The 21,897-nt window shown below is 49.5% G+C and overlaps 11 protein-coding genes across 14 annotated transcripts; 5 read left to right on the plus strand and 6 right to left on the minus strand.

The window, feature by feature from the left end:
* Window positions 1-492: 492 nt before the first annotated feature.
* FVEG_16220 (hypothetical protein) lies at window positions 493-1,643 on the minus strand. Its single transcript, XM_018905452.1, has 2 exons — window positions 1,423-1,643; window positions 493-1,369 (listed from the first exon to the last, which is right to left on the minus strand). The coding sequence occupies exon 2, from the start codon at window positions 970-972 to the stop codon at window positions 526-528; it is 447 nt and encodes a 148-aa protein (XP_018754147.1). The 5' UTR covers window positions 973-1,369; window positions 1,423-1,643; the 3' UTR covers window positions 493-525.
* Window positions 1,644-1,888: 245 nt separating this feature from the next.
* FVEG_07926 (hypothetical protein) lies at window positions 1,889-5,135 on the plus strand. Its single transcript, XM_018896644.1, has 3 exons — window positions 1,889-3,585; window positions 3,633-3,860; window positions 3,913-5,135. Exons 1-3 carry the CDS (start codon window positions 2,815-2,817, stop codon window positions 4,399-4,401), a joined length of 1,488 nt encoding a protein of 495 aa, XP_018754148.1. The 5' UTR covers window positions 1,889-2,814; the 3' UTR covers window positions 4,402-5,135.
* Window positions 5,136-6,445: 1,310 nt separating this feature from the next.
* Window positions 6,446-6,859, minus strand: FVEG_16221 (hypothetical protein; the record flags this gene model as incomplete). The annotated part of the gene is made up of 1 exon (XM_018905453.1): window positions 6,446-6,859. One exon carries the CDS (start codon window positions 6,857-6,859, stop codon window positions 6,446-6,448), a length of 414 nt encoding a protein of 137 aa, XP_018754149.1.
* Window positions 6,860-7,085: 226 nt separating this feature from the next.
* Window positions 7,086-7,841, minus strand: FVEG_07927 (ubiquitin-like modifier 1; the record flags this gene model as incomplete). Its single annotated transcript, XM_018896645.1, has 3 exons — window positions 7,086-7,203; window positions 7,365-7,529; window positions 7,792-7,841. The coding sequence occupies 3 exons, from the start codon at window positions 7,839-7,841 to the stop codon at window positions 7,086-7,088; spliced, it is 333 nt and encodes a 110-aa protein (XP_018754150.1).
* A 460-nt stretch (window positions 7,842-8,301) lies between these two features.
* On the plus strand, window positions 8,302-11,260 carry FVEG_07928 (elongator complex protein 2). The gene is made up of 3 exons (XM_018896646.1): window positions 8,302-8,516; window positions 8,618-10,809; window positions 10,865-11,260. The coding sequence occupies exons 1-3, from the start codon at window positions 8,385-8,387 to the stop codon at window positions 11,019-11,021; spliced, it is 2,481 nt and encodes an 826-aa protein (XP_018754151.1). The 5' UTR covers window positions 8,302-8,384; the 3' UTR covers window positions 11,022-11,260.
* Window positions 11,261-11,364: 104 nt separating this feature from the next.
* FVEG_07929 (hypothetical protein) lies at window positions 11,365-11,907 on the minus strand (the record flags this gene model as incomplete). Its single annotated transcript, XM_018896647.1, has 2 exons — window positions 11,669-11,907; window positions 11,365-11,603 (listed from the first exon to the last, which is right to left on the minus strand). The coding sequence occupies exons 1-2, from the start codon at window positions 11,772-11,774 to the stop codon at window positions 11,365-11,367; spliced, it is 345 nt and encodes a 114-aa protein (XP_018754152.1). The 5' UTR covers window positions 11,775-11,907.
* A 337-nt stretch (window positions 11,908-12,244) lies between these two features.
* Window positions 12,245-15,891, minus strand: FVEG_07930 (actin beta/gamma 1). 2 transcript variants are annotated; one of them, XM_018896649.1, is made up of 9 exons: window positions 15,632-15,891; window positions 15,131-15,494; window positions 14,984-15,021; window positions 14,846-14,876; window positions 14,604-14,659; window positions 14,476-14,506; window positions 13,639-14,410; window positions 13,358-13,589; window positions 12,245-13,308 (listed from the first exon to the last, which is right to left on the minus strand). In XM_018896649.1, exons 3-8 carry the CDS (start codon window positions 14,988-14,990, stop codon window positions 13,359-13,361), a joined length of 1,128 nt encoding a protein of 375 aa, XP_018754154.1. In that variant the 5' UTR covers window positions 14,991-15,021; window positions 15,131-15,494; window positions 15,632-15,891; the 3' UTR covers window positions 12,245-13,308; window position 13,358. The 2 variants fall into 2 exon arrangements, with proteins under 2 accessions (XP_018754154.1, XP_018754153.1); XM_018896648.1 differs by having other exon boundaries at window positions 15,131-15,891.
* Window positions 12,286-12,929, plus strand: FVEG_16222 (hypothetical protein; the record flags this gene model as incomplete). The annotated part of the gene is made up of 2 exons (XM_018905454.1): window positions 12,286-12,468; window positions 12,549-12,929. 2 exons carry the CDS (start codon window positions 12,286-12,288, stop codon window positions 12,927-12,929), a joined length of 564 nt encoding a protein of 187 aa, XP_018754155.1.
* A 1,642-nt stretch (window positions 15,892-17,533) lies between the features above and the next one.
* FVEG_07931 (hsp70-like protein) lies at window positions 17,534-18,520 on the plus strand. The gene has a single exon (XM_018896650.1). The coding sequence runs from the start codon at window positions 17,642-17,644 to the stop codon at window positions 18,281-18,283; it is 642 nt and encodes a 213-aa protein (XP_018754156.1). The 5' UTR covers window positions 17,534-17,641; the 3' UTR covers window positions 18,284-18,520.
* On the minus strand, window positions 17,558-19,780 carry FVEG_07932 (hypothetical protein). Its single transcript, XM_018896651.1, has 3 exons — window positions 19,475-19,780; window positions 18,725-19,418; window positions 17,558-18,674 (listed from the first exon to the last, which is right to left on the minus strand). Exons 1-3 carry the CDS (start codon window positions 19,717-19,719, stop codon window positions 18,549-18,551), a joined length of 1,065 nt encoding a protein of 354 aa, XP_018754157.1. The 5' UTR covers window positions 19,720-19,780; the 3' UTR covers window positions 17,558-18,548.
* Window positions 19,781-20,167: 387 nt separating this feature from the next.
* Window positions 20,168-21,736, plus strand: FVEG_16223 (hypothetical protein). Of its 3 annotated transcripts, XM_018905457.1 has the most exons (4): window positions 20,168-20,926; window positions 21,012-21,124; window positions 21,178-21,630; window positions 21,680-21,736. In XM_018905457.1, exon 1 carries the CDS (start codon window positions 20,433-20,435, stop codon window positions 20,745-20,747), a length of 315 nt encoding a protein of 104 aa, XP_018754160.1. In that variant the 5' UTR covers window positions 20,168-20,432; the 3' UTR covers window positions 20,748-20,926; window positions 21,012-21,124; window positions 21,178-21,630; window positions 21,680-21,736. The 3 variants fall into 3 exon arrangements, with proteins under 3 accessions (XP_018754160.1, XP_018754159.1, XP_018754158.1); XM_018905456.1 differs by having other exon boundaries at window positions 20,168-21,124; XM_018905455.1 differs by having other exon boundaries at window positions 20,168-21,630.
* The last annotated feature ends 161 nt before the right edge of the window (window positions 21,737-21,897 follow it).

The raw sequence follows: 21,897 nt of genomic DNA on the forward strand, positions 1-21,897 counted from the left end.
GAGAATAACTGCCGTGCATGCAGCTCCTGGCTTGAAGGGCTCTTCAAATAAAGCATACCTCGTATTGTGGGTTGGCAGAGTACGCAGCACTGAAGACAGGCCCAATAACCCTGGAGTGAAGGATTGGCGAAAACAATGTATTCCGCATTGCAACATAGGCATCGGCCTTTTGTTTGCATATATTTATGATGCTGAACTGGATCATCAGCCCCATGAAGGGATTAACGGCGGCTGTCCCGGGATTTGGGGCCTCTGTTTGATTGTCGGCGCCTGACCTGGCTTATTAGGTAGGTTAGAGAACGAGTGATGAGAACAGACGTTAGTGACAACAAACGACAACTTCCTCTACCCTTGGTCGTTAACAACTTTCTTTCATCTCCTCATATTCATAGCAAAATGTACCTAGGGTAGTGCAATGCCCTGGGAGAAGCGGCAACCACGTAGCCTTCACCATAAGAGCAGTAATGAACCGAAGCGTCACTGTACAACCTATCAGAGAGAACATTTTCTTCGATAATGAACTACCTAGGTAGTTGTAAGTATCCAGGTCCCACAACTCAAGCTCATCTCAACAGTTAACAACCGTGTCCTGTTTCGACCCAATTGTCTTACAACGGCTACCCTAGCATCACGCCTCTGAAGTGCTAACGTTAGTCTGGCGGAGCCAAAGCTGCTACGAACGTTTGACCGTTGTGTTCGCATTTGTCTCCAGGAACCATCTATGCCAACTGATCCAGCGCCACTACTGTACGTGCTCAGAAGAGGCGCTTCACATGTCGTCCCGCCTTGATACTCTCTAAAGAGTAGAGGAGACGACGCTTCATGACGATGATGGAATCGACCGAATGGCAATCCATCATCATCGTCATCATCATCGACAGGTGGTTGTGCGACGTAGGCATGTCTGATATACGCAAGGGACTCGATGTTGGCCAGCCTTACCATAAACAGCTGCAGCAGCACTCGTTCCATGATGTCTCTTTCCACGCCCGGAACAACTCCGCATAGCACAAAATTACACACCTCACCTGACTGGAGTCTCTGGGATGTAGGGCAGAGCTCAACGCCCAGAGATTACAAAACGGTCCCGAGTAAAACCTCAATTTACCGCTTCACGATGGGCAACAGGATTAATGGGCCCGCACTGCCAATTCAAGTCAGCAGGCCCTGTTGGCAGCGGAAGCCGCCGTCACATTGTGCTGCTGAAAGAAGAACACAGCTCGAAGACACGGAGCCGCCTTGCGGATCCTGTAATATGAACTTGGAGTGGATGTAACTCGAGACTCTTAGCAGTTTCCTGAACGTTGTATTCGAGAGGTTGACCAGATTTGACTGCATCATAGCTCAACTCGGGAGCGAATCATTGCAGCTGCTGAACGTCAGAGTCAACATCGCCAGAAATGTTAGACTGAAGAATCTCACAAGCTCAGTCACAGCTCTAAACAGATCCTAGAATCCATCAGCAACAGTAACTGACGTCTGCCGATGCTAGCAACCGGCTCCAGCAGCCGGTTATCGCGCTGAAGCTCAAACACTACACCGGCGGCGTCCGGCTGGGCGAGGCCTTGATGGAGAGGATGAAAAAAATTCGAGATTATGTCCCGGGGTTCAGGGATATCCCTTGAAGTAATTCAGTCATGGCTGTTCCTCAACACACGCCCAAGAACACCCCTCCACCGAGGGCGTCCTTTTTAGCGCAAAAAGACCCTTGTCAAGATCCCGCATCCCAATGCCACACCCACGTCTTTAAACTTGACATCAAGTCTTCAAGATGAAGAAGACGACTGTATTATACAGGCTTCGAGTTGGCTGAGTTGAACATCAATCGTGGCTTCAGGCTTGGAGGACAACTTGAGCTCATCCTCAAGTAAAGACTCTAAAGGGAGAACATCAAACGCTCAGGATCAATCCCTATTCTACTTTCATCGACCTGGCGGCCGCCCGAATCGATGGAGCCAAGTGAGATCGATTTAGCATCGAGAAAAGAGAGAGATCAACTCAGCTCTCTCCCATGGAAATTCCCGGGGGTCTGTTTCCCCTTGCTGTTGCTCACTACTAATGTCTCAAATGTGGCTTTGAACCTGGCTGGTTCAGATATCAAAATGATAGAGACAACTGCTTGGGGTCCAGTCTAGATAGAGGGGCTAGACATGGATTAGTTTTATCCATCTCCCAAAAGCAAGCTCTTGTTCCTCACCCCTCCGTTTGATCATCTTTTCGACCCAGAAACCCCATCCTCACTCAGGCTTTGCGGCGCCCTGACTAGATCGACCACCCACCCCCAGCCCATGCCCATGCCCATGCCTGGCATCCGCGCGTGGGGAGGGGTTTGAAGTTCTCGCTCTACGACGCAGGCCAGCTTATGACGAGACCCGGGCTACCTTCTGTTACAATCCCAGGGCCTGGTCACTTAGAGTGCTAGACTGGTAGACGCGCCTTGAAGAGGATCTCCGACCTTTACCGTTCTATTGGCTCCAACATATTTTGACCCTTGTCGCACATCAACTTATCTTCTGAAGCCAGAGGATATATACTTGGGTCTTTTCCACTGAATTTCTCTGCCATCTCGTCAAGTCTGTCTCACAAAGAACTATACCCAGGACCTGAAAATTTTATACAATCGCTTCTTTCTACAACATATCTATCCTTCTATCATCCTTCCGGTCCCTCTTGTCGTCTTCATACGCTCTGCTCCGGCCCTTCTTGATCATCTCAACCAACACCAAGTCTTTCTTGACTTGCTCCGTTTGAATCAGTCCAAACAACATAAACTATCAGTCTTGCTTCGAGAGCAGGACTGATCTGAACTGGCAAATGGCCCTTGCAGCTCAATCTTCAGACGCTCCCAACTGGGGGCGCTGGTCGCAACAACTTCCTGGTGACTACACCATGATGGAATCTCCACACATGATCCCCTTTGACTCTCGAGCCACCACTACTGGTCCTCTCCAACGACCTGTCATGGCACCGTATATTGTTCAGCCACCGTACAGTTCAGGTCCAGTGAACAGTCTCACGGCACCTCACTACCAGGTTCCCAATCCTTACCAATTTGGAGGATATCAAGGCCCGCCTACGCCTCCCCACCACTCAACGCCTTTCAAAATAGAATACAATGATCGCCGACCTATGGGACATGATAACGACCACGGCCGAGTTCCCTCTTATTCACGGGAGATGAAGTGCACATATGCCGAACAAGCACCTTCCCCGGCACGGAGCGATTCGCAGGCCTCGACTGTCAGATCCTCGGGCACCAACCCGTCTATGTGCTCAAAGACCATCACCTCCAACGAAACTCTCAACCCTGGTGACCAGATCAACTTCGAAACAGAAGTTGATGAGCTGATGAAAGCCATCCAACGCAAGGCAGACCTGCAAGTCGATACAGTGCAGCAGCCACTCACTCCTGGAATGTCTCCTGTCTCCGAAGCAAGCTTTGAAAGTCAAGGAACACCAGGTCCTATGGACAACAAGACAGCTCGAAAGAGATATCGCTGTGATGGCCCCAACTGCCAGAAGAGTTTCACCCAAAAGACCCATCTCGACATTCATCGCAGGACACACACTGGCATCAAGCCATATGTGAGTGAGAACTTCCATGGTCCATGATTTTTAACTAACACCTTTAGAACTGTGACTTTCCTGGCTGCGACCTGACCTTCTCTCAACTTGGCAACCTCAAGACTCACAGACGTCGTCACACTGGCGAACGCCCCTTTGCTTGCGACAAGTGTGATCGCCACTTTGCTCAACGCGGCAACCTTCGTGCCCACCTACAGACTCATCAAGGCCTCAAGCCATTTGTTTGCATTCTCGACGATTGTAACAAGACATTCTCACAACTTGGAAACATGAAGGTATGTGTTGATGATCCCTGATGAAACACACGATGTTCTAACTAGTTATTAGACACACCAAAACAACTTCCACAAGAAGACACTCAAGAAGCTTACAATGAAGTTCGCCAAAATCATTGCCTCGGGTGAGGAAGTCACCGAGGCCGATCGCGAGCTTTTTGAATACTTCGCCACGCACTACAAGAACAGCAATAAGGGCATCAAGGGAAGAGGAAAAGCGCGCACGGTTGCTGAACGCAAGACCAAGGCATCCCAGTCTCCTGCCAACACTATGACAGCTGTGCCCCAATATCCTCTTCCTCAAATTGCCTCAACACCAGTGACTCCTCACGGACTCCCTGTATCGGGCAGCCTCGCTTCCTACAGTGTGACTCGAGGTCAGCCTGCTCCTATCAACCACATGTCTCGCCAGACTCACAATGGTGGCTATGAGGTTTATGACATGCACGGTCATCACCACGTTCAGCCACCGAACAACAACGGCATGCTATATGAGACCGGTAGCACGCGCGAGATGGGCTACCATGGGCGCATGTACTGAGAAGTCCTCGTTTGCATCATGCCCGCACAACTTGGATTTGACTTGGCAGCGTCACGCATCTCATATATCACAAAATTTACAACAGTACTACCATACGGGAGGCATAACAGCGGTTTTGATTTTCGAGAAGAAAAAAAGCAGAACCTGCAGAAGCGGGTGTTTTAAAAGGAGTTGAAAAATCGGACTCTTCTAGAGGCCATAACGAAGCGGTTGATTTTCTTTGGGTGGTTGTCTGAACACAATGTTGCAGGGGATTCGCCCTTTTCTCTTTTTGCTATTTTGATACCATTGCATCAAGCCCTGCAGAAGCCTCTCCGGTTTCCTTCATTCAAGGACAGCTTGGCTTTTCATTTTGTTAATTGGCGGTCTTTGTAACGATTTACGGCGGTCTAGGAAAAGGCGGTTTCACCTGCCAGAGAGGTCTTGTCTTTTTCTTGTTTGTTTCGCCTCACCAGTTCTTCGTTTTTGCTTTGTGGTTTTTGATACGCGAGTGTACGCACTGGCTTCAATCGCTTTCTGGAGTTGTATGAATGGATATACCCTGGGTTATTAGACCATTTTACGAGGGTTGGTATACTGGTTTTCGAGTTATTATACTCACAATTAGATGGCAGCATCTGAAATAGTGAAAGGGGAGCAAAAAAAGGTCGAAAGTAGCCACAGGGGGGCGAAATCGAGACATTGGCGTTAAGATAGTAGATAATTTGAATTGAACAAACATATCCTTAGAAGAACTTTCGACAACCTTTCACTGTGATCAAAGACATATCGACTGACAGGAAAAACCAACAAACAAACCAGTGCGAGACAATACCGCCGAGATGGGGAGGTCTGCTGGTATCTAGCATCGTAGGCTCAAATGATGACGACGTCTTTCTGGACCTTTCTAGCTCGGAACAGAATAACAGATCTGAACTGTTCTGTCCATAACCACCCACATACCAGCCACGAAGGAGTAAGGAAAGGAGTACATGGCAAAGACGATTGCTTTGGAAATCTGTCACCCAAGCATTGTAGGGGCACATGATAGCAGAATGCTTCAAAAGGACCCTTTAGTCTAAGTCACTGAATGCTGATACAGAGGGCGGGGGGATCTCAAGTAAAACCAAGACACGGATGCCCCAAGCCAGGAACCTTGGGGGTTGTATCCGTAATGCTGCCCAAGTCACCGAGAAAAATTGACAAAGATGAGCCGAGCTGTAAGGCCTCGATGGAGGATGATGATCCTGGTGCCGAGATCGAGTTGTCAGTGGCTCAGCTGGAGATGAGTGATGAGAGTCCAGGTATGGTCTGGCTAATGTTGTCTCGCTTACAGTTGACGGTTGTCCATATGAATAGAGGTACTGCTCATGGTGGGGGGAAACGTCCATCAGGAACAGGACATACATACATACCTAAGTGAGGCAACGAATGACTATGCATATTGAAAGCATGTAAGCGATATTGTAGGGGTTGACATGAAAGGTGAAGATGCCATGTGATTTCATGTGATGGTGATGTATATGCCGCTTGCTATTCAAACCAGTTACAAGTCATAACCTGAAATTTCTCGGTTTCTTCAGACCGACTGCCAAAATCCAAAGGACTTCGAATATCGCAAAGAGCGATAGCTGGCTCATCCACAGCTCACACTTACAGTAACGCTCGCTCTGCATAGTAAAGCGTACAAAATGCAGACTGATGTAGATTAAGGCTGCATACCTCTCTTTCTGGCTTTGATCGACAAGCCCCCCTCCTAAGATTCACCGCCCCGCCCCTACTCTCTTCTCTCACTTTCCCCTGGATGGGCAGCCTCTTCCGAAGAGCCCAGCAAACGCACCTGGAAATGGATCTACTCTCGCGCATACGCACATAAAGCCTCATTTCGTACCTCTGCATCAACCATGTGGCGGAGCACTTTGGGTGGGATCTCCTCTTCACCGCCGTAGATAACGTCGCAATGGCACGCCCCGTCGTGTCATTGTCCGCCATTCCATTTTCCATCCAAGTTTCGAAGAAATGAGGCTTTCCTGATCTCGAGGGCTGTAGATGCAAGGCATGCAACTCAAAGTGGGTTTTCCTTTTTCGCCTCCACAAAGCCGTTGATGCTGCTTGTGCACACAATGCACGTTCCTTGTAGTGTGTATGTGCTTTTAGATGCAAGATGAGTTTCTGCTGGGACTAAGATCGATGCGCCTAGACCAGAGACTGGAGACGTTGGTTCTGAAGGCCGTTGCAGGGCTGGCTGGCTGAGACGGGGAGTGCAGGCGCAGATACACGCGCAAGCGACGAGTATGATCCATTCATTGTCCACATAAGACGGTTGTTTCATCGGAGCGGCAAGATACAAAGGCAAGACGAGGCGGGAGGCAACAAAAGCAAGACAGTGAGACCCAAAGGAGCAAGTAACTAACATTCGCGTATCAGTCCCGCTGTGTCGAAACCTGAAGTCAGCCCGAGACTGGCCTGTTGTGGACATGGCTGTGCATGCACTCGATGCATACCATGTCCATGTCCTTGACTATTTCTCAACAAATTCGATATGCAAGGTAGTTGTGTTTTCTGTACGCATACGTGGGAATGCGGAGATTTGTATGTATATGTGCATGCATGTAGAAATTCTTCAATAAAAGCCGTACTGGTACTCCACTGACCGACTTGCGGTGATGTTTTTGAGGCCTGAAGCGGACGAAGAGTGCATCAATCTAACCTCCATGCAGCGTTGAGACAAATAAGATGTTGTCGCCGCTCTGTATCTCATAGGCCTCCTCACCTTCGAGCTCCCAGTCTGCATCATTGATCAGAACCAGGATACCCGGTCGACTGATTGCCACCCCTATTAGCAACAAGGACACGCAAATGAAGTAGGAGATGAATTGGATTGTTGTTCAAGCCAACACGGCCGTGGCCATGGTCAAGGGGAGTGTGTATAGCGATACGAAGACATAACCGGAGGTAGAGAGAAATCAGTGGCCAATACTTACAGGTGGTTGTCTAGAACAAAAAGATCTTTGCGAGAATCATCCATGACATTCTGACATAGATGATCGATCAGATACGCAATGTCAACAGGTTTCCCGTCCTGGTCTGCCGCGGGAATGGTCAGAGCATGCTGCCTCTTGTTGGAGAAGAGCATCTCCAGGCCGCCACTGCAGTGCCACAATGTTAGCTCAGTAAACAGGATGACCAAGAAAAAGCAAAGAGATCGAAGAGAGTGCAGAGAAGAGACTCGCTGGAAGCGAGGATCCAGGCACAAGCGTGGTTCATTCAGGTGAACACTCCCGCCAGGAGAAAATTTGATAGCGCAGAAGGGGGTGGACTCGAGTCTGAGTCTGATTCTAGGTCCAAACCGCGCAAGCGGGAGCTGATAGATCATATAATAGATGCAAGAATCTTAGAGAAGCGACTTACGAGAACTCAACGTCGATGTTGAGCTTGGGGGCCGATGTCGATTCAGCCATTGTGACAGAGATGTGCAAGTTGAAGTCAAGTGACGATCTGGGAGCGTGGTACTGATGCTACTGCCGTCAACTGATCGTGGCTTTGCTTTTGGAGTAGTGGATAAAAGGTGATCCCGAGGCAGTGGTTGGCAGTAGTGAAACTATGTCTAAGGTATCAAAGAGATGTGGTGTAAGAGGCTGATTATTACCCTCTGACCATGGAAACGCCAGGTTTTTTGTTTGGCAGCGCGAGGAAAATGAGTGAATAAACAAAGAGGTTTGTATAGCGACTGAGAATGTTTTCACTGGTGTCTCTGTAACAAGAAACCCGTGACCTTTGGCAGAAGCAGCTGACATTGATTGCTTTTCTTAGTAGTGTTGGTGTTTGAAGCCACTTGCAAGCGTAAATCGGATGACATAAGCAAGCCGATCCAAAAAAATCTCAGCAGGACGTCTCTAGAGCCAATCAGAAGTCAAGAAGCACACACTTTTCAGACTCATCCTTACAACCGCTAAAAATAACGACTTCACGACAGAGACGGACAAAGGCAAGATAGGGACAAAATGGGCTCAGGACCCGTCTCCATCGAATACCTCTCCTCGGGGGCCAACCGACAGACCGCTGTTGCGGACTGGAGTCAATGTGGGATTTTGGCTTTTGGTGCCGATATTAACATTGCGTTATGGCGACCTTTGGTTAGTATTTGAGTCACTTTACTGCTTTAATGTCAATACACCCTGCTTTGCGCTTCTTTCTGTCGAATTATCCAGGTGTTTTGATACTAACATATGTGAAGTCGGAATCTCCCAAGGGAGTCACAAAGCTACTCAATGGGCATAAGAGCACTGTCAAGGCCTTAACGTTTCTCCCCGAAGGAGACCAGGACGAAAACTCATTTCTCGTTTCTGGCTCAGACGACAAGACCGTGATCATCTGGAAGGCACCTCGCAACAGTGATGAATTCAAGCCCATCCACACCTCAACGGAGCACACTGCTGCTATCAACTGTATCGCTGCCTTGAGGATCAAGGGAGCACAGAAATGGGTTATCGCAACCGGAAGCGCAGACGCCTCCATAAAGATATGGAACTTCGAGAATGATCAGCTGACTCTACTCCAAAGCGTCAAGACGACACCCAAATACTTCCCCATGTGCCTATCACTCAGCTACGCTGGAGATGAAGACGATGTTTTGGTGCTAGCATCCGCTGGCACAAGAGATATAGTGCAGATTTTCACAGCTGAGACTAAGTCAGAAAATGCTCAGTTCAATGTGCAAGCCACTTTGACAGGGCATGAGGGTTGGATACGGAGCTTGAGCTTCGCCAAAGAGACATGTGCCCCGGACAGTGATCTGTTACTCGCCTCAGCGAGCCAGGATAAATACGTCCGTATCTGGAGATTCCATCAGGGGAGAGAGCTGCCCGCTGCTGCTGCCAGTGGTTCAGACCCTTCCAGCGACGCATACCTTCCCGGAAAGTCACCCTCCAACAAAGCACATCGTCTGAAGTCCGCCGGTAAGGACTTCTCTGTTACTTTCGAAGCACTTCTTTTGGGCCACGAGGACTGGATATACAGTGCACGCTGGCAACGACAGGACGACGACAAGCTACAGTTACTCTCGACATCAGCCGATAACTCGCTCGCCATCTGGGAAGCTGACTCTAGCTCTGGAATCTGGGTCAGCATGGCGAGACTTGGTGAGATTAGCAGGGAGAAAGGTGCAACAACAGCAACTGGAAGCACTGGCGGATTTTGGACTGGCTTGTGGTCTCCTGATGGTAAATCAGTAGCCTGCCTCGGCCGTACTGGCAGCTGGAGACGATGGGAATATGTCCCTGAGGAAGACTTTTGGAAGCCATTTGTTGCTATCTCGGGGCATACCAGAGCTGTTACAGGTATAACGTGGGCCAAGAATGGTGAGTATCTCTTGTCAACAAGCTCTGACCAAACCACACGACTGCATACACGCTGGGACAGACCAGGAAATGAGACATGGCATGAAATGTCCCGGCCTCAGATTCACGGCTATGATCTCAACTGTATTGACTCTGTGGGAGCTTCTCAGTTCGTCTCGGGGGCCGATGAGAAGCTCATGCGTGTCTTTAGCGAACCAAAAGCTGTTGCCTCGATGCTCAACCGTCTTGCAGGCATCGGCGGTGGAATGGACGTTCAGAACATGCCCGATGCCGCCAACATGCCCGTCCTGGGACTATCTAACAAGGCAATTGATGCCGTGGAAGACGACCAAGAAATTCAACCCATTGATGACCGGGATCGTGAGGCCATGGATCCAGCCTCGATAGTCAAAAAGTCGCATTTGGAGATCGATCACCCTCCTTTCGAGGAGACACTCTCAAGACATACCTTGTGGCCGGAAACCGAGAAGCTGTATGGACATGGTTACGAGATTTCTTGTCTCGCAGCTAGCCACGATGGCACTCTCGTCGCCAGTGCATGCAAAGCCAGCTCGACTAACCACGCCGTAATTCGTTTATTCGAAACAAACCATTGGACGGAGCTTAGGCCGCCTCTGACGGCACACTCTCTGACAGCCACCCGCCTTCGATTTTCTTCTGACGACCAGTTCCTCCTGAGTGTAGGGCGCGATCGCCAATGGGCTGTCTTTGAGCGCGCGCCTGAGGATGAGGCTGCGTACAAGCTCCAGCAGATCAACCCCAAGGGTCACACACGTATGGTACTTGACGCAGCGTGGGCGCCTGCGTCGTCTACGGCGCCAGTATTCGCAACTGCTGGCCGTGACAAGCAAGTTCGCATCTGGGCCGCCAAGCCTAACGAAGATGGAAAGATTCAGTTCTCTCAGACAGCCTCCATCCCGACTGCATCCCCTGTAACATCTGTCGATTTTGTCCCTCAGGTTATTGATGGTAGATTTGTCTTGGCAGTTGGCACAGAACTTGGCCGACTCAGCCTTTGCTTGATCAAGGAGGATGGTACTGATGTTACTGAGAAGCCCGCATATGAGGAGTAAGTGCTCATAAATCAGCGATGCAAAAGAACCAACTGCTAACGTTGCATCTAGTTACTGTTTACCCAAGGCTGTTCACCAGCTTGCATGGCGTCCTGTCGTACGAGAGGGGGCCGAGAGGCCATTTGAGTTGGCAGTTGCAGGAGAGGATAGTTCACTTAGAGTGTATGCCTTCAGCCAGGCGTATCTTCAGGTGACCCCAGACCAATAGAGCCAAAAGTTATGATCACGACGTGACCAGAAATTTCCTTCGCCTCGAGACCAGCAGCTTGCTTATCTGTGCACAAACTGAACAGTGGGATTAACATAAGATAGGGATTCCTGAGTAAGAGTGTATTATCATTACAACCATCTATTGGCCAAAGTTTTGTAAATCCATATCCATTATATCGTATACCAGATGAAACTCGAGCCATCTCTCACGGACCTTTGTTTGAAGGCCGGCTCTTACGACTCATTAATGCAGAGCCTCTTCGTTACGAGGCCATTTCTGTGCCAATGTCCAGCATGTACGCATTTCCAGAATTTTCGCATGAGCGATCCAGTGCTGGATTTTATAGTTCTCTCACAACCGTCTCGACAGTCTCCTTGGTAACATCTACGACGCTTGCAGTTGTCCCGGATAGCGCGCTCGCAGACATTTCTTTAACAGCTTCCTGCACCACTTCGGCAACGTCAATGTGGTCTCCGTTGATATAGTACCAGGCGCGACCGACGAGGAAAGAGATGTGATGCGGGAGGTAAAGACAGGCAGCGATGAAGGTCAAGCTGAAGAGCAGAAAAACAATGGAGCCTAGGGTGGTGAATTAGTCTTCTAAAGACGACAACATAAAATTTATGGGATTGCGGATAACTTACTGAAAAAGAACTTCTCCCAGGGCGTGAACATGTACACACTGAAAGTGACTTCCAGCTGGTATTGCTTGAGGCTCAACCACTTGCGAAACGATCCAAGAACGGCCATTGTGTCGAAATAAAGGGTCAAAATATGTGGTTGAGGCGCAGATATCGGTAGCCGTCGTCGTAGAATTGCCGTGTGCTGAAATGAATGACTTGAAGTGGTAGGTTCAGGGGAAAAGGTTGAGGCAATGGATAATTGAGGATCAGGATAAGGATAAGGATCAGGGAAAGGCTGGCCCTCCTTTATCTGGGCTCCTTGTGCCTTTATCGTACCGACGCTCCCGAAAATTGGGTACCGGAGGCACCACAGGGAAGTGCTAAGGCTTCAATGTATTGAAACTTACGGAGTACAGGGGGTGCGGGTCTCTAATTTACTGGATCACCATCTGCTGACACGCGACTGGCTCGTGGCTTGTGGCTGTAACTGTGGCGTCTTGGTGGAACAGGAAGCCCAAATCAGCCTTGTCCACAGTGCTTAATCTTCATCTTATAACCTGAATTACGACTCTAATTCACGGCCTTGGCACAAAGCATCTGATATTTCTTGTTGAATGTCTGCATTCAATGGCATCGTGATGATGCCGTTCAAACTCCTCCGAAGAATCCGCAGCAGCATTCCCGCACCGCTTCCAATACGGACCTTTCACAATACATCTACCTCCCTGGTGAAAGCTCTCCCTCCTCGACCGAAGCCCCCACCTGAGTCTGAGATCGAAGAGTCCTATGTAAAAGGCAGCGGTCCTGGTGGACAAAAGATTGTACGCATGTCCCTTTTCTAGCACCCCGGCTATTGCTCAGTACTCGGAAGTTCTTTCAACTTACGTAGTTGTTACACTAGAATAAAACCAATTCCGCAGTTCAGCTGAAGCACATACCCACTGGCATCGTCGTCAAGTCTCAGGCAACCCGTTCAAGAGACCAGAACCGGAAGCACGCCCGTGAATTACTCGCACAACGTGTTGATGAGCTTCGTAATGGAGATCAGAGTCGATCGGCTATTGTCGGCAAGGTAAAGCAAAAGAAAGCTGCAAGCGCTTCGAAAAAGAGTCGTAGGAAGTACAAGAAACTTGAGGAAGAGAAGAAGATCGCCACAGTTGCTGAAGTTGGGGCGCAGTCAGACACAGCTCCTGCTTCAGCAGAGGGAAGTGACCCAACCATGGACGACGCAAACGATTGCCAGACTTCTCAACCCCTAGACGCCACAAGTAATGCGCCATGATCAATAACCTATGGAAGCAATGGTGAGGAATCAATTACGATATCATGTATGTGGATATACTTAATGTACGCAAGGGACCAGACATCATGTCATCACCTCGTTTCATTTCAAAAAATTCTAAGCGGAAAGTAAAAAAGTATTTGTATGTCAACCTCGGCTTCTACCCCTAGGCACGCATTACACGCGCAACTACAACAAAGGGGCTATCACATCTCTTCGTAAGCGCAACGCCCACCCTTCTGACCATGTCAAAAACTTTTCGTAAATATGAGAGTCGACTTTGACGTTTGCCAACCACCCAAAGCTTAACGTCTGTCGCCACCTCCATGATCTTGTCGTCGTTGCGCGAGTGGGAGGATTTGGTTTGTCGGTCGGGTAGCTTAATAAGTTAGCGAGAAGCCTCCCTGGTCACCGGGAGCTTGACATACCTTAGAAGCACTTGCGGTGAACGATTGAGGGACCGCTCTCGTCGTACTCCTGCTTGGAGATCCACATTTGCTGGAAGGTGGACAGGGAAGCAAGAATAGAACCACCGATCCAGACGGAGTACTTTCGCTCGGGAGGAGCAATGATCTTGACCTTCATGGAAGAAGGAGCAAGGGCAGTGATCTCCTTCTGCATACGGTCGGAGAGACCAGGGTACATGGTGGTACCACCAGACTGAATGAAGGTTAGAAAAATTCGGACAGCTCATTCTCACGAAACTTACCATGACAATGTTGCCGTAGAGATCCTTTCGGACATCGACATCACACTTCATGATGGAGTTGAAGGTGGTGACATGGATACCACCGCTCTCAAGACCAAGGACAGAGGGCTGGAAGAGAGCCTCAGGAGCACGGAATCGCTCGTTACCAATAGTAATGACCTGACCATCGGGAAGCTCGTAGGACTTCTCCAGACTGGAGCTCTGGGCGGCAGTCTGGATCTCCTGCTCGAAGTCGAGGGCGACGTAGCAAAGCTTCTCCTTGATGTCACGGACGATTTCTCGCTCGGCGGTGGTGGAGAAAGTGTAACCGCGCTCAGCAAGAATCTTCATGAGGTAGTCGGTAAGATCACGACCAGCCATGTCGACACGGGCAATGGCGTGGGGAAGGGCGAAACCCTCGTAAATGGGGACAACGTGAGTGACACCATCACCAGAGTCCAGAACGATACCAGTGGTACGACCGGAGGCGTACAGAGACAGAACGGCCTGGATAGAGACGTAGAAAGCTGGGGCGTTAAATGTCTCGAAGACAATCTGGGTCATCTTCTCACGGTTGGACTTGGGGTTGATGGGAGCCTCGGTGAGCAGGACGGGGTGCTCCTCGGGGGCGACACGCAGCTCGTTGTAGAAGGTGTGGTGCCAAATCTTCTCCATGTCGTCCCAGTTGGTGACAACACCGTGCTCAATGGGGTATCGCAGGGTGAGGATACCACGCTTGGACTGAGCCTCATCACCAACATACGAGTCCTTCTGACCCATACCAATCATGATACTGAGAACTTGTCAGTGGCCAGCCACCAAGGGGGCGGCAGAATTGCCGCTGTAGCTACAACTTACCCATGATGACGGGGGCGACCGACAATGGAGGCTAGTTATCATGTCAGAATTGAGTTTTTGATTAACTTGCGCCCAGGACATGCGATATCAATTCTTTGGGCGCAGAGGCTGGAAAGTGGGGTACTCACGGAAAACAGCTCGGGGAGCATCATCACCGGCGAAACCGGCCTTGCACATACCCGAACTGATATCGAGTTAGCTATCATGAACATGCTGAGATCGCTCTGCACCAATTCAAAGGCCAAACACCCCCAAGCATCAATGTCAAGCCGGTGTCGGGCATCGGACGATGCGGTGGCAGATCTGGTCCAGGAGCAGAGAGGCGGGGAGAGATAGTCCAGAGGTCGGTGAGACAGGCGGGGGAGCTTACCCATTGTCGATGACGAGAGCAGCAACTTCTTCTATAGAGCGAAATGCAAGTCAGCATGAGTCTGGAGATGATCTTCGCGATGCTCAAAACGGATTGTTTGGATCCGACAATGCAGCAACGCGGTATGATGCGACGTACCCTCCATGGCTGTGGATTACGGTGTGTGTATGAGAAAGCTGTCCAGAAACGGGATTAGCGGCCAAGAATCAAAGAAGAAAATACGAAGAGCTATTAAAGAAGAGAGGCGAAAGATGTAGTAATCAGTAGGTGGAAGAGCAAGCTTACAGGAAAAGAGACGTTGAATGGAGAAGGAGACGGAGGTCGGGGGTCAGAAGAGTTGAAGAGAAGTAGTTAGGAATGGAATGGGAGAGGGAAAGAGACGGAGGCGGGAGAATGGGGGAGGGGGAAAGGAGACAAGTATCGCCGGGCGACGCTGTCACAAGAAAGTTGTGGGCGGGCCCCGAATTGCTGAGGTGGACACTTTGGGGACCAGGGGGGGGGGCAACCTGAAGAGACCGCCTACCAGAACTGGGTAGGGAAACTGAGCAGACGAGGCACAGTCTAGAGCAGGAGCGAGAGCTGCACACTCGCTGTTGACTGCTAGGGGGGAAATAGAGGCGGGGCAACCAGAAAAACAGGTCTTTCCAAGCTGCTCGCCGCTTTAGTGATTGGCTCGTGGTGGTCGTAGTGCAGAGAAGGATGCCCTGAGAGCAACTTTGTCCCAGTGGTTGCAGAGCAGCGGTCGCAGTGGAATGGTTATAGCGGTGGCTGAGGTGGAGAGCTTACCTGGACTCCAAAAGTAATCCAATAGTTGTTCGTGACCGCCAATTCCTTGGAGAATTGATATCGAGGCAAGTATCGTGATTCAAGGTCAGAATATCTAGGGATTCCTTCGGATCAGGTAGTGATGTTCTGTTAAACTTCTAACTTAGACATTTGCAAGTAGGTCCCGACACAGTAAAACGGGCCGCTTCACCGTCCTGACTTTATCCTTTCTGCACAAGGTGACGTCGTAAGCAGAACTTCATCCACCGCCACGCGAGCTGGCGAAGACGTCAGCTAGGGAACTTTCTAATGCAGCAGCCTCTGAGGCTTCCTTTTATTTCTCTTGGCAAAGTATGTGGGCGTTTCAGCTGAGGACTCGTTCTTCAGAGTGGCACTCTACCAAACATCAATGACTTTGTAAACAACATACCAGTTCTAGGCATCTTTGGATCACCGAGAAACTCTACTGTGGGCAAATAGCTCCTGTTCAGGTCAGCCCCAGCCACAAGATGATGTCCAATCTTCATTCCTGGCTGAGGCCAATCCGTAAGCGGAATGTCTATTTACTTACTACACTGCAGGGTCTCATCATTCAGTACGACCAACAACCATTACAAGACTTCCAAGCACTTGGGCTCAGTGACTGAAAAAGGGTTGTTATCTCCATGCCAAATCTCCAGATGCTCCGCAGATTGGAACCGGTACCCAGCTTCCAGCTCCCGAGTTCCACTCCATAATTAGCACAAGTGGCTAATCGAGCAGGTACATACTCGTTCAGGGCAGAGTTACGCGGAGAGAGCTTTTGTATCGGAGAAGTTTCTTGCTGACCAACCATACCAAATACGCGTTAGGGCCTGTTTCGTTTACTGAAGAGACAGCACTCACCCGTTCATTCCGACTGGTCTGAACTGGGCAAGTAGGGACTTGGAGTTGGGAGCGAGAACCGCCTCGATATTACGCAGCTGTATCAACTGCTTCACTATAGAGACTTCTTCGACAAGCCAAGATGTGGTGCTGAGCGTGTACTACGTCTTGAGAGACGAGTTTGTGTTCTATAGATTATATCTTGTTCGCCGTCGTGAGTGTGGTTCGTTCATATTGACAGCCTAACTTCAACACCGCTCTATGAGCACCCCTGAACCACGAGGCTGTCAAATATTGGCTTCACAGTCAATACATAGATCTCCTAAACTCTGAATAGGACCCCTGTATCTGGCCCCTGCCCAGCCGAGCCGGGGAAACCCACCAGCGGAAGCAGTCGGCCAGTGACCAGGCTGTGAGAATGAATACCTTCGCTTACTTACCTACGAACAGCGGGATCTCCGGCGCCTCTCGAAGATGCGAAATGCGTCCACTGACTAGGCTCCATTAGCTCGAACATGGGACTTTAGACTTCAGTGTTATGGTAGCCTTGCGGCCAGGCTTCTGCAAGTGTCATGCAACGCAATACACGCGCGTCGCCTCAATCAGCCACAACGCCTTCTGGTAAATCATGCTGTTTGGCGTGGTATCGTACAAAATCCTTTCTTAGGCTTTTTCGCTCTCGCTTGACGCTCGTTCTCCCGTCTCGGCCACAAAAGCAGCGATGAGGGGCAACTTTGCAAGGTGGGGCAGCTTTGCTGAGCTGGAGGGGAGCTATGATGAAATATTTCTCTGCCACGTAGAACTGCTGTCAGTTGAATTGCGGTGTCTATCCCCAGCAGAAGCGTAGTAGTACTATTCTCTTTGACTCAAAAACATGTACAAGTCATCATAAGGCACTCATTGGGCTGCAATGTATCCTTATCGAACTACGAGAAAACAATTGGTCGGTTGACGGAGAATCAGTATTCTGCATGCATCTCTTGAGCTAGACCTCTTTGGGACTAAAGTCTTCTTGAAGATTCCAGAATTGGGCAAATTCTAATCGATATGCTTGGTCAAGTTGAAAATTGAAAGCCAATATCAAAGGATTAATGTTTTTTGTTCTTACTCCTTCAACATACTCAGCTCAAACAACATATCAAGAAAGGCGCTCAAAAACAAGTAAACATGGATGACAAGCGACTCAACGAACTCCTCAAATGGAGTATCGAGCAATCAGATGCCACCAGAAATGACCCTGATGCCCCAGCTCCCACCACACAGCTCACACCAGAACTCATGGCATCGCTCATGGGCGGTCCCTCTGACGCCGACCTTATGAAGGCCTCTATGGACATTATCACATCGGACGATGCTGAGCAGGTCTCTCTTGACGATAAACTCATCGCCTTTGACAACTTTGAGCAGCTTATTGAGGGTCTCGACAATGCAAACAATATCGCAAATCTCAGCCTGTGGACCCCACTACTCGACCAGCTCAAGCATGACGAGCGAGAGATGCGCAAAATGGCAGCCTGGTGTGTGGGAACCGCTGTACAGAATAACGAGCGCACCCAGGAGCGTCTGCTCGCTATGGGAGGGCTTCCACTCCTTGTAAACCTAGCAACCCAGGAGGATGAGCATAACGACGTTCGTCGCAAGGCCGTATATGCGCTGAGCTCAGCGGTGCGCAACTATCAACCAGCGATGGACCTCTTTGCCGATGAATTGGCCAAGAGGGGCCACAAGACTGACAAGGTCGATGCCACAAGCATGGAGGCTGTCGACGAGGTGGTCAACGGATTACGCGAGAAGATCGGCAAGGCTTGAGAAACTTTTGTGGGATCAAACATCAACTCATAACGAACGGCTGCATTGGGACGGAGTTGGGGCGTTGGACTGAAGTAAAGGGCGTGTGGTCAAGAGAGATGGACAACCCGGAGGGTACTAAAATAGAATGGTATAGGCAATACGCCCTGGATTTTATATATTCATTTATGATACATTCGTCTTGGTACATAATCTATGCTACATATCAGCTACTTAGAGTTCACATTTGTTTCCAACGCCTTGCAACGGCACCTTCTATCGTAATTTAGTGCCTAGCTTTGCCATAGAAGGGGAGGCCGAGTGCCTCCAAAAGAAGACGGCCTTGCCTATCTGATGTACCAGTCGTCTTGATGAATATATCGCATCCAGGCATCAGTCGTGCAGGGTACATCTACTCATAATTAGCTCGCCATGTCTTGATTAGTGCATAAGCAGACTCACGTCGTAGTTAAACTCGATTTCAGGAAAGTATGCCATCCAGTCAGGCTTCATACCGAACGCCAGGTTGCCTGCACTATCGCCAGTAGTAGCATTAATACCAGGCCAGTCCTTAATCTTAGGCAGGACCAGAGTAATGAGCTTATCAAGGAAGTCGTAAGCTTGAGCACCTTTAAGCGTCACTTTGCAGCCAGTCTTGTCACCCTTTCTGACACCCCACTGAACGACACCATGCTTGACTCGTGTGACCTCAGGGAAGGCACCAGAGATGGCTTGGATAACAGCACGGCACACGTGCAGGTACTCCTTGTTCTGGGCGCCCATGGGAGCGAATGAGTTGATAGTGATAGCCTCGATATCAGGTACGTTGTGCCATTCAATTGGGCGCTCGACTAAGCCTAGCCTTGAAGAGCCGCCACCTCGAGGTCCTCGGCGAGGTCGGTTCTTGTGGTAAGGCGAAGACTCGTCCCATTCTCTCAAGTTACCCTTGTTGGAAACAGGAACTTCTGAACCTGGCGGGGTATGCTGATATGTCATAGCGATCAGATCTGGCGCAATCGTGCTTTCGTATGTGTGCTTTAATCGAGGAAAGCTGAAAGGACCGGGGACGAAGTCACGAGCTGTCGGATCGGAGGACTTGGGCACCTGAACGGGGTGTAGAGGCCCACGGTAGTACTTGGGAGGATGGTATTGGTATCTATCACAAGTCAATCAGCTCGAACTTAGTCGAAAGGGAGTAATTGGGCCACGGACCTATTGCCGGGAAGCCTTTTCCCCGCCTCTGCAGCTTTTTCTCTAGAATTGAAGGCCTGGATAGCCGCATCGTCAGGAGAACCTGTCGCAAAAGACGAAGCATTGTCGAGATCTGCGAGAGCGGAGGACTTCTTTGTCTCGGTCGAGGCAAAGCGCTGCACACAAACTAAACCTGTCCTCAGAGGCACATGCCTCCGCCCCAATGAGCTCGCCATGCGAGCTCCTTCTCGTACCGTGGTCATCATGGGCTCGTGGGTTGAAATTCCTCGTCGTCGAAAAGATGTGTGGTTGTCGCGTGGATTTGGAAATTTCCATCTAAGCGGCTAGCGCCCGACTGCGCCACGTGCGGCATCTATCTGAAACTGTGGCTGTGCTCTTACACCGTGCCTACCTATCGTTTGAAGAATACCTGGGCAGCTGGGTAAGGTAAGTAAATTCATGCTTAAGACTTGTGATAACTCTCATTGCTGGACCGAAGCTTGTTCCTTTTGATTCCCCTTGTCTTGTTACCGAAAGCGTCATATCACTACTTGAGTAAAGATCTGTGGCCAGAGTTGCAATGTTATGGATTTCATTGTCAACATCTTCTCTATCAATTCCCATTTTCCCACACAAGTGTGTTTTGAAGAAAAAGAATAAAAATACATTTCCATCTAGAGTATCTTACTCTGGACACTATGCAAATTTGACAATTCAGCCTTCTATCTTTGAGCTAGCTTTCATTGTCTGATGACTTATTAGTAGAAGCATCTCACCACTTCCGAAGCACTCCGATCGCCCCTCCATTACTCAGATCTAAAAAAACAGGCTGCGTCCCAGTAGTTCAAGAGAGCATAAGTACGAAGCCACCAATAGTCTTGTTCTTGAGAAAATGGACGATATCGCTTTGCCCGAGTCTTTTTCCTTTTCCTACCAACGTTAATCGGTCTCGGACTATGCAACAGTCCGACACACTTCAATGTTTCATACAAGACCAATATGCCTCAAAATATGGAGCGGACCCGAAAGGCTGGACGCGGGATGTCCGTGGGCCCGTCGACCCGGTCTATCTCCATCCTTCTTGAGAGCAAGACCGATCTGGCGACCGAGTTCAGATACAGATAGGTGGCTAGGGTGGCCAGTGGCTTTCCCAACGGACCAGGTTTTCAACGGGCGGCCCGAAGACATCAACAACCATACGTTGTCAGACAAACATGGGGTAGTTGACATCAGACACAGCGGTCGATCTAACTACTGTAGTAGATGTCCAGAGGAGCGGTCTAATAATCTTTGAAGGCCTACTACACGTCATGATCAGAAGATTCACAGGCAATGCCTAGATCAGGCTCCCCAGGCCACTAGGAACTCGTCTTGCTGCGGCTATTAATATGTAACACCAGACTGAAGAGTCTTCGGTTTTAGAAGTACTTACGGTTGTTTGGCACAAACCTAGGTAGTTGCGTACGTATTCAGGTACGAATTACAGATCCCATTTCGATCGATCGAATGCGTCTACCTATTTACTAGCTATGCCTGACATACTCACACGCCTGCATAGTCCGCTTTTTCTCGTGTCACCGGTTCTGTTGTGCCTATAGCCCTGATGTGAGCAGCCTAAAGTCTAACAGCCAGGCGGATTACAGAAGAGCCCTGATGGTGTGACGAAGCGCAGTAAGATGACGATCATCGTGATGAGAGCAGTGCAAAGCCACTAAATAATACAGAGTACCTCCTTTTCAGAGCTATTACAAAATGTGTTTTGGTGGAATTGTTGTGTTACAAGAGTTCTGGCAGAGTTTAGTTGAGGTACTGTAGAATCGAGTGGGTGAGGTGATTTGAGAATAAGATTACAGAACCTACTACACACGTACAATGATGCCGTGGCCGAGATAGGGTCCATCAGGAGAAGGGGAGCTGATGCACAGACGAGTCTTCCATCACACATGATAACACGTGTGTATGTTAGAGCTGAGTTGACCAGGCTTCAGTAATTCACAAATCACTTGACTTTTTCATAACCTATTTGCCCAACTTCCTCGTTGGTTTAGCTCGCCCTGCAAGGCCGCCGTGTTTGTCCTTGTTGTTGCGCGGAAATTGGCTAGGATCGGCTCCATGGATTACCGGCCTGGAATGGAATAAAAGAAAGGATATCAGCGCCGTTGAACCGGTCACACTATGTAGGTACTAAGGTAGCCAATGAAGTGTAATGTTGACGTGTACCTGTAGGTAAGGTAGTTTGTTCGAGGCAGTTGAATAATACATAGCTGCAAACTCCTTTGCCCACTTTTTTGTTCCATAGTGGAAGGAAGACAAAGAAAAAGTAAACCTCGTTAATACTGAGTACCTTACCGACGGGAGTGACAGGATTGACAGGGCACAGGGGTCCTGCAACTGTTGCTACCTTAAACCTTACCTCAGAGGCTGTCCCACCCCCGCCACTATCA

Source organism: Fusarium verticillioides, chromosome 3 (genome assembly GCF_000149555.1).
Source record: "Fusarium verticillioides 7600 chromosome 3, whole genome shotgun sequence".
NCBI classification, from domain to species: Eukaryota; Fungi; Ascomycota; class Sordariomycetes; order Hypocreales; family Nectriaceae; genus Fusarium; species Fusarium verticillioides.

Coding starts and splice junctions, on each gene's coding strand:
- FVEG_07930 (XM_018896649.1), bottom strand. Junction 14,507..14,603: donor TGCTCCCCGAGCTGTTTTCC/GTGAGTACCCCA, acceptor CATGATAACTAG/CCTCCATTGTCGGTCGCCCC. Junction 14,411..14,475: donor GGTCGCCCCCGTCATCATGG/GTAAGTTGTAGC, acceptor ACAAGTTCTCAG/TATCATGATTGGTATGGGTC.
- FVEG_16220 (XM_018905452.1), bottom strand. CDS start 972: ATGGAACGAGTGCTGCTGCAGCTGTTTATGGTAAGGCTGGCCAACATC.
- FVEG_07928 (XM_018896646.1), top strand. CDS start 8,385: ATGGGCTCAGGACCCGTCTCCATCGAATACCTCTCCTCGGGGGCCAAC. Junction 8,517..8,617: donor TTGCGTTATGGCGACCTTTG/GTTAGTATTTGA, acceptor ACATATGTGAAG/TCGGAATCTCCCAAGGGAGT. Junction 10,810..10,864: donor GAGAAGCCCGCATATGAGGA/GTAAGTGCTCAT, acceptor CGTTGCATCTAG/TTACTGTTTACCCAAGGCTG.
- FVEG_07931 (XM_018896650.1), top strand. CDS start 17,642: ATGGATGACAAGCGACTCAACGAACTCCTCAAATGGAGTATCGAGCAA.
- FVEG_07926 (XM_018896644.1), top strand. CDS start 2,815: ATGGCCCTTGCAGCTCAATCTTCAGACGCTCCCAACTGGGGGCGCTGG. Junction 3,586..3,632: donor ACACTGGCATCAAGCCATAT/GTGAGTGAGAAC, acceptor TAACACCTTTAG/AACTGTGACTTTCCTGGCTG. Junction 3,861..3,912: donor CACAACTTGGAAACATGAAG/GTATGTGTTGAT, acceptor ACTAGTTATTAG/ACACACCAAAACAACTTCCA.
- FVEG_07932 (XM_018896651.1), bottom strand. CDS start 19,719: ATGATGACCACGGTACGAGAAGGAGCTCGCATGGCGAGCTCATTGGGG. Junction 19,419..19,474: donor AAAAGGCTTCCCGGCAATAG/GTCCGTGGCCCA, acceptor GACTTGTGATAG/ATACCAATACCATCCTCCCA. Junction 18,675..18,724: donor AAATCGAGTTTAACTACGAC/GTGAGTCTGCTT, acceptor AATTATGAGTAG/ATGTACCCTGCACGACTGAT.
- FVEG_16223 (XM_018905455.1), top strand. CDS start 20,433: ATGTTTCATACAAGACCAATATGCCTCAAAATATGGAGCGGACCCGAA.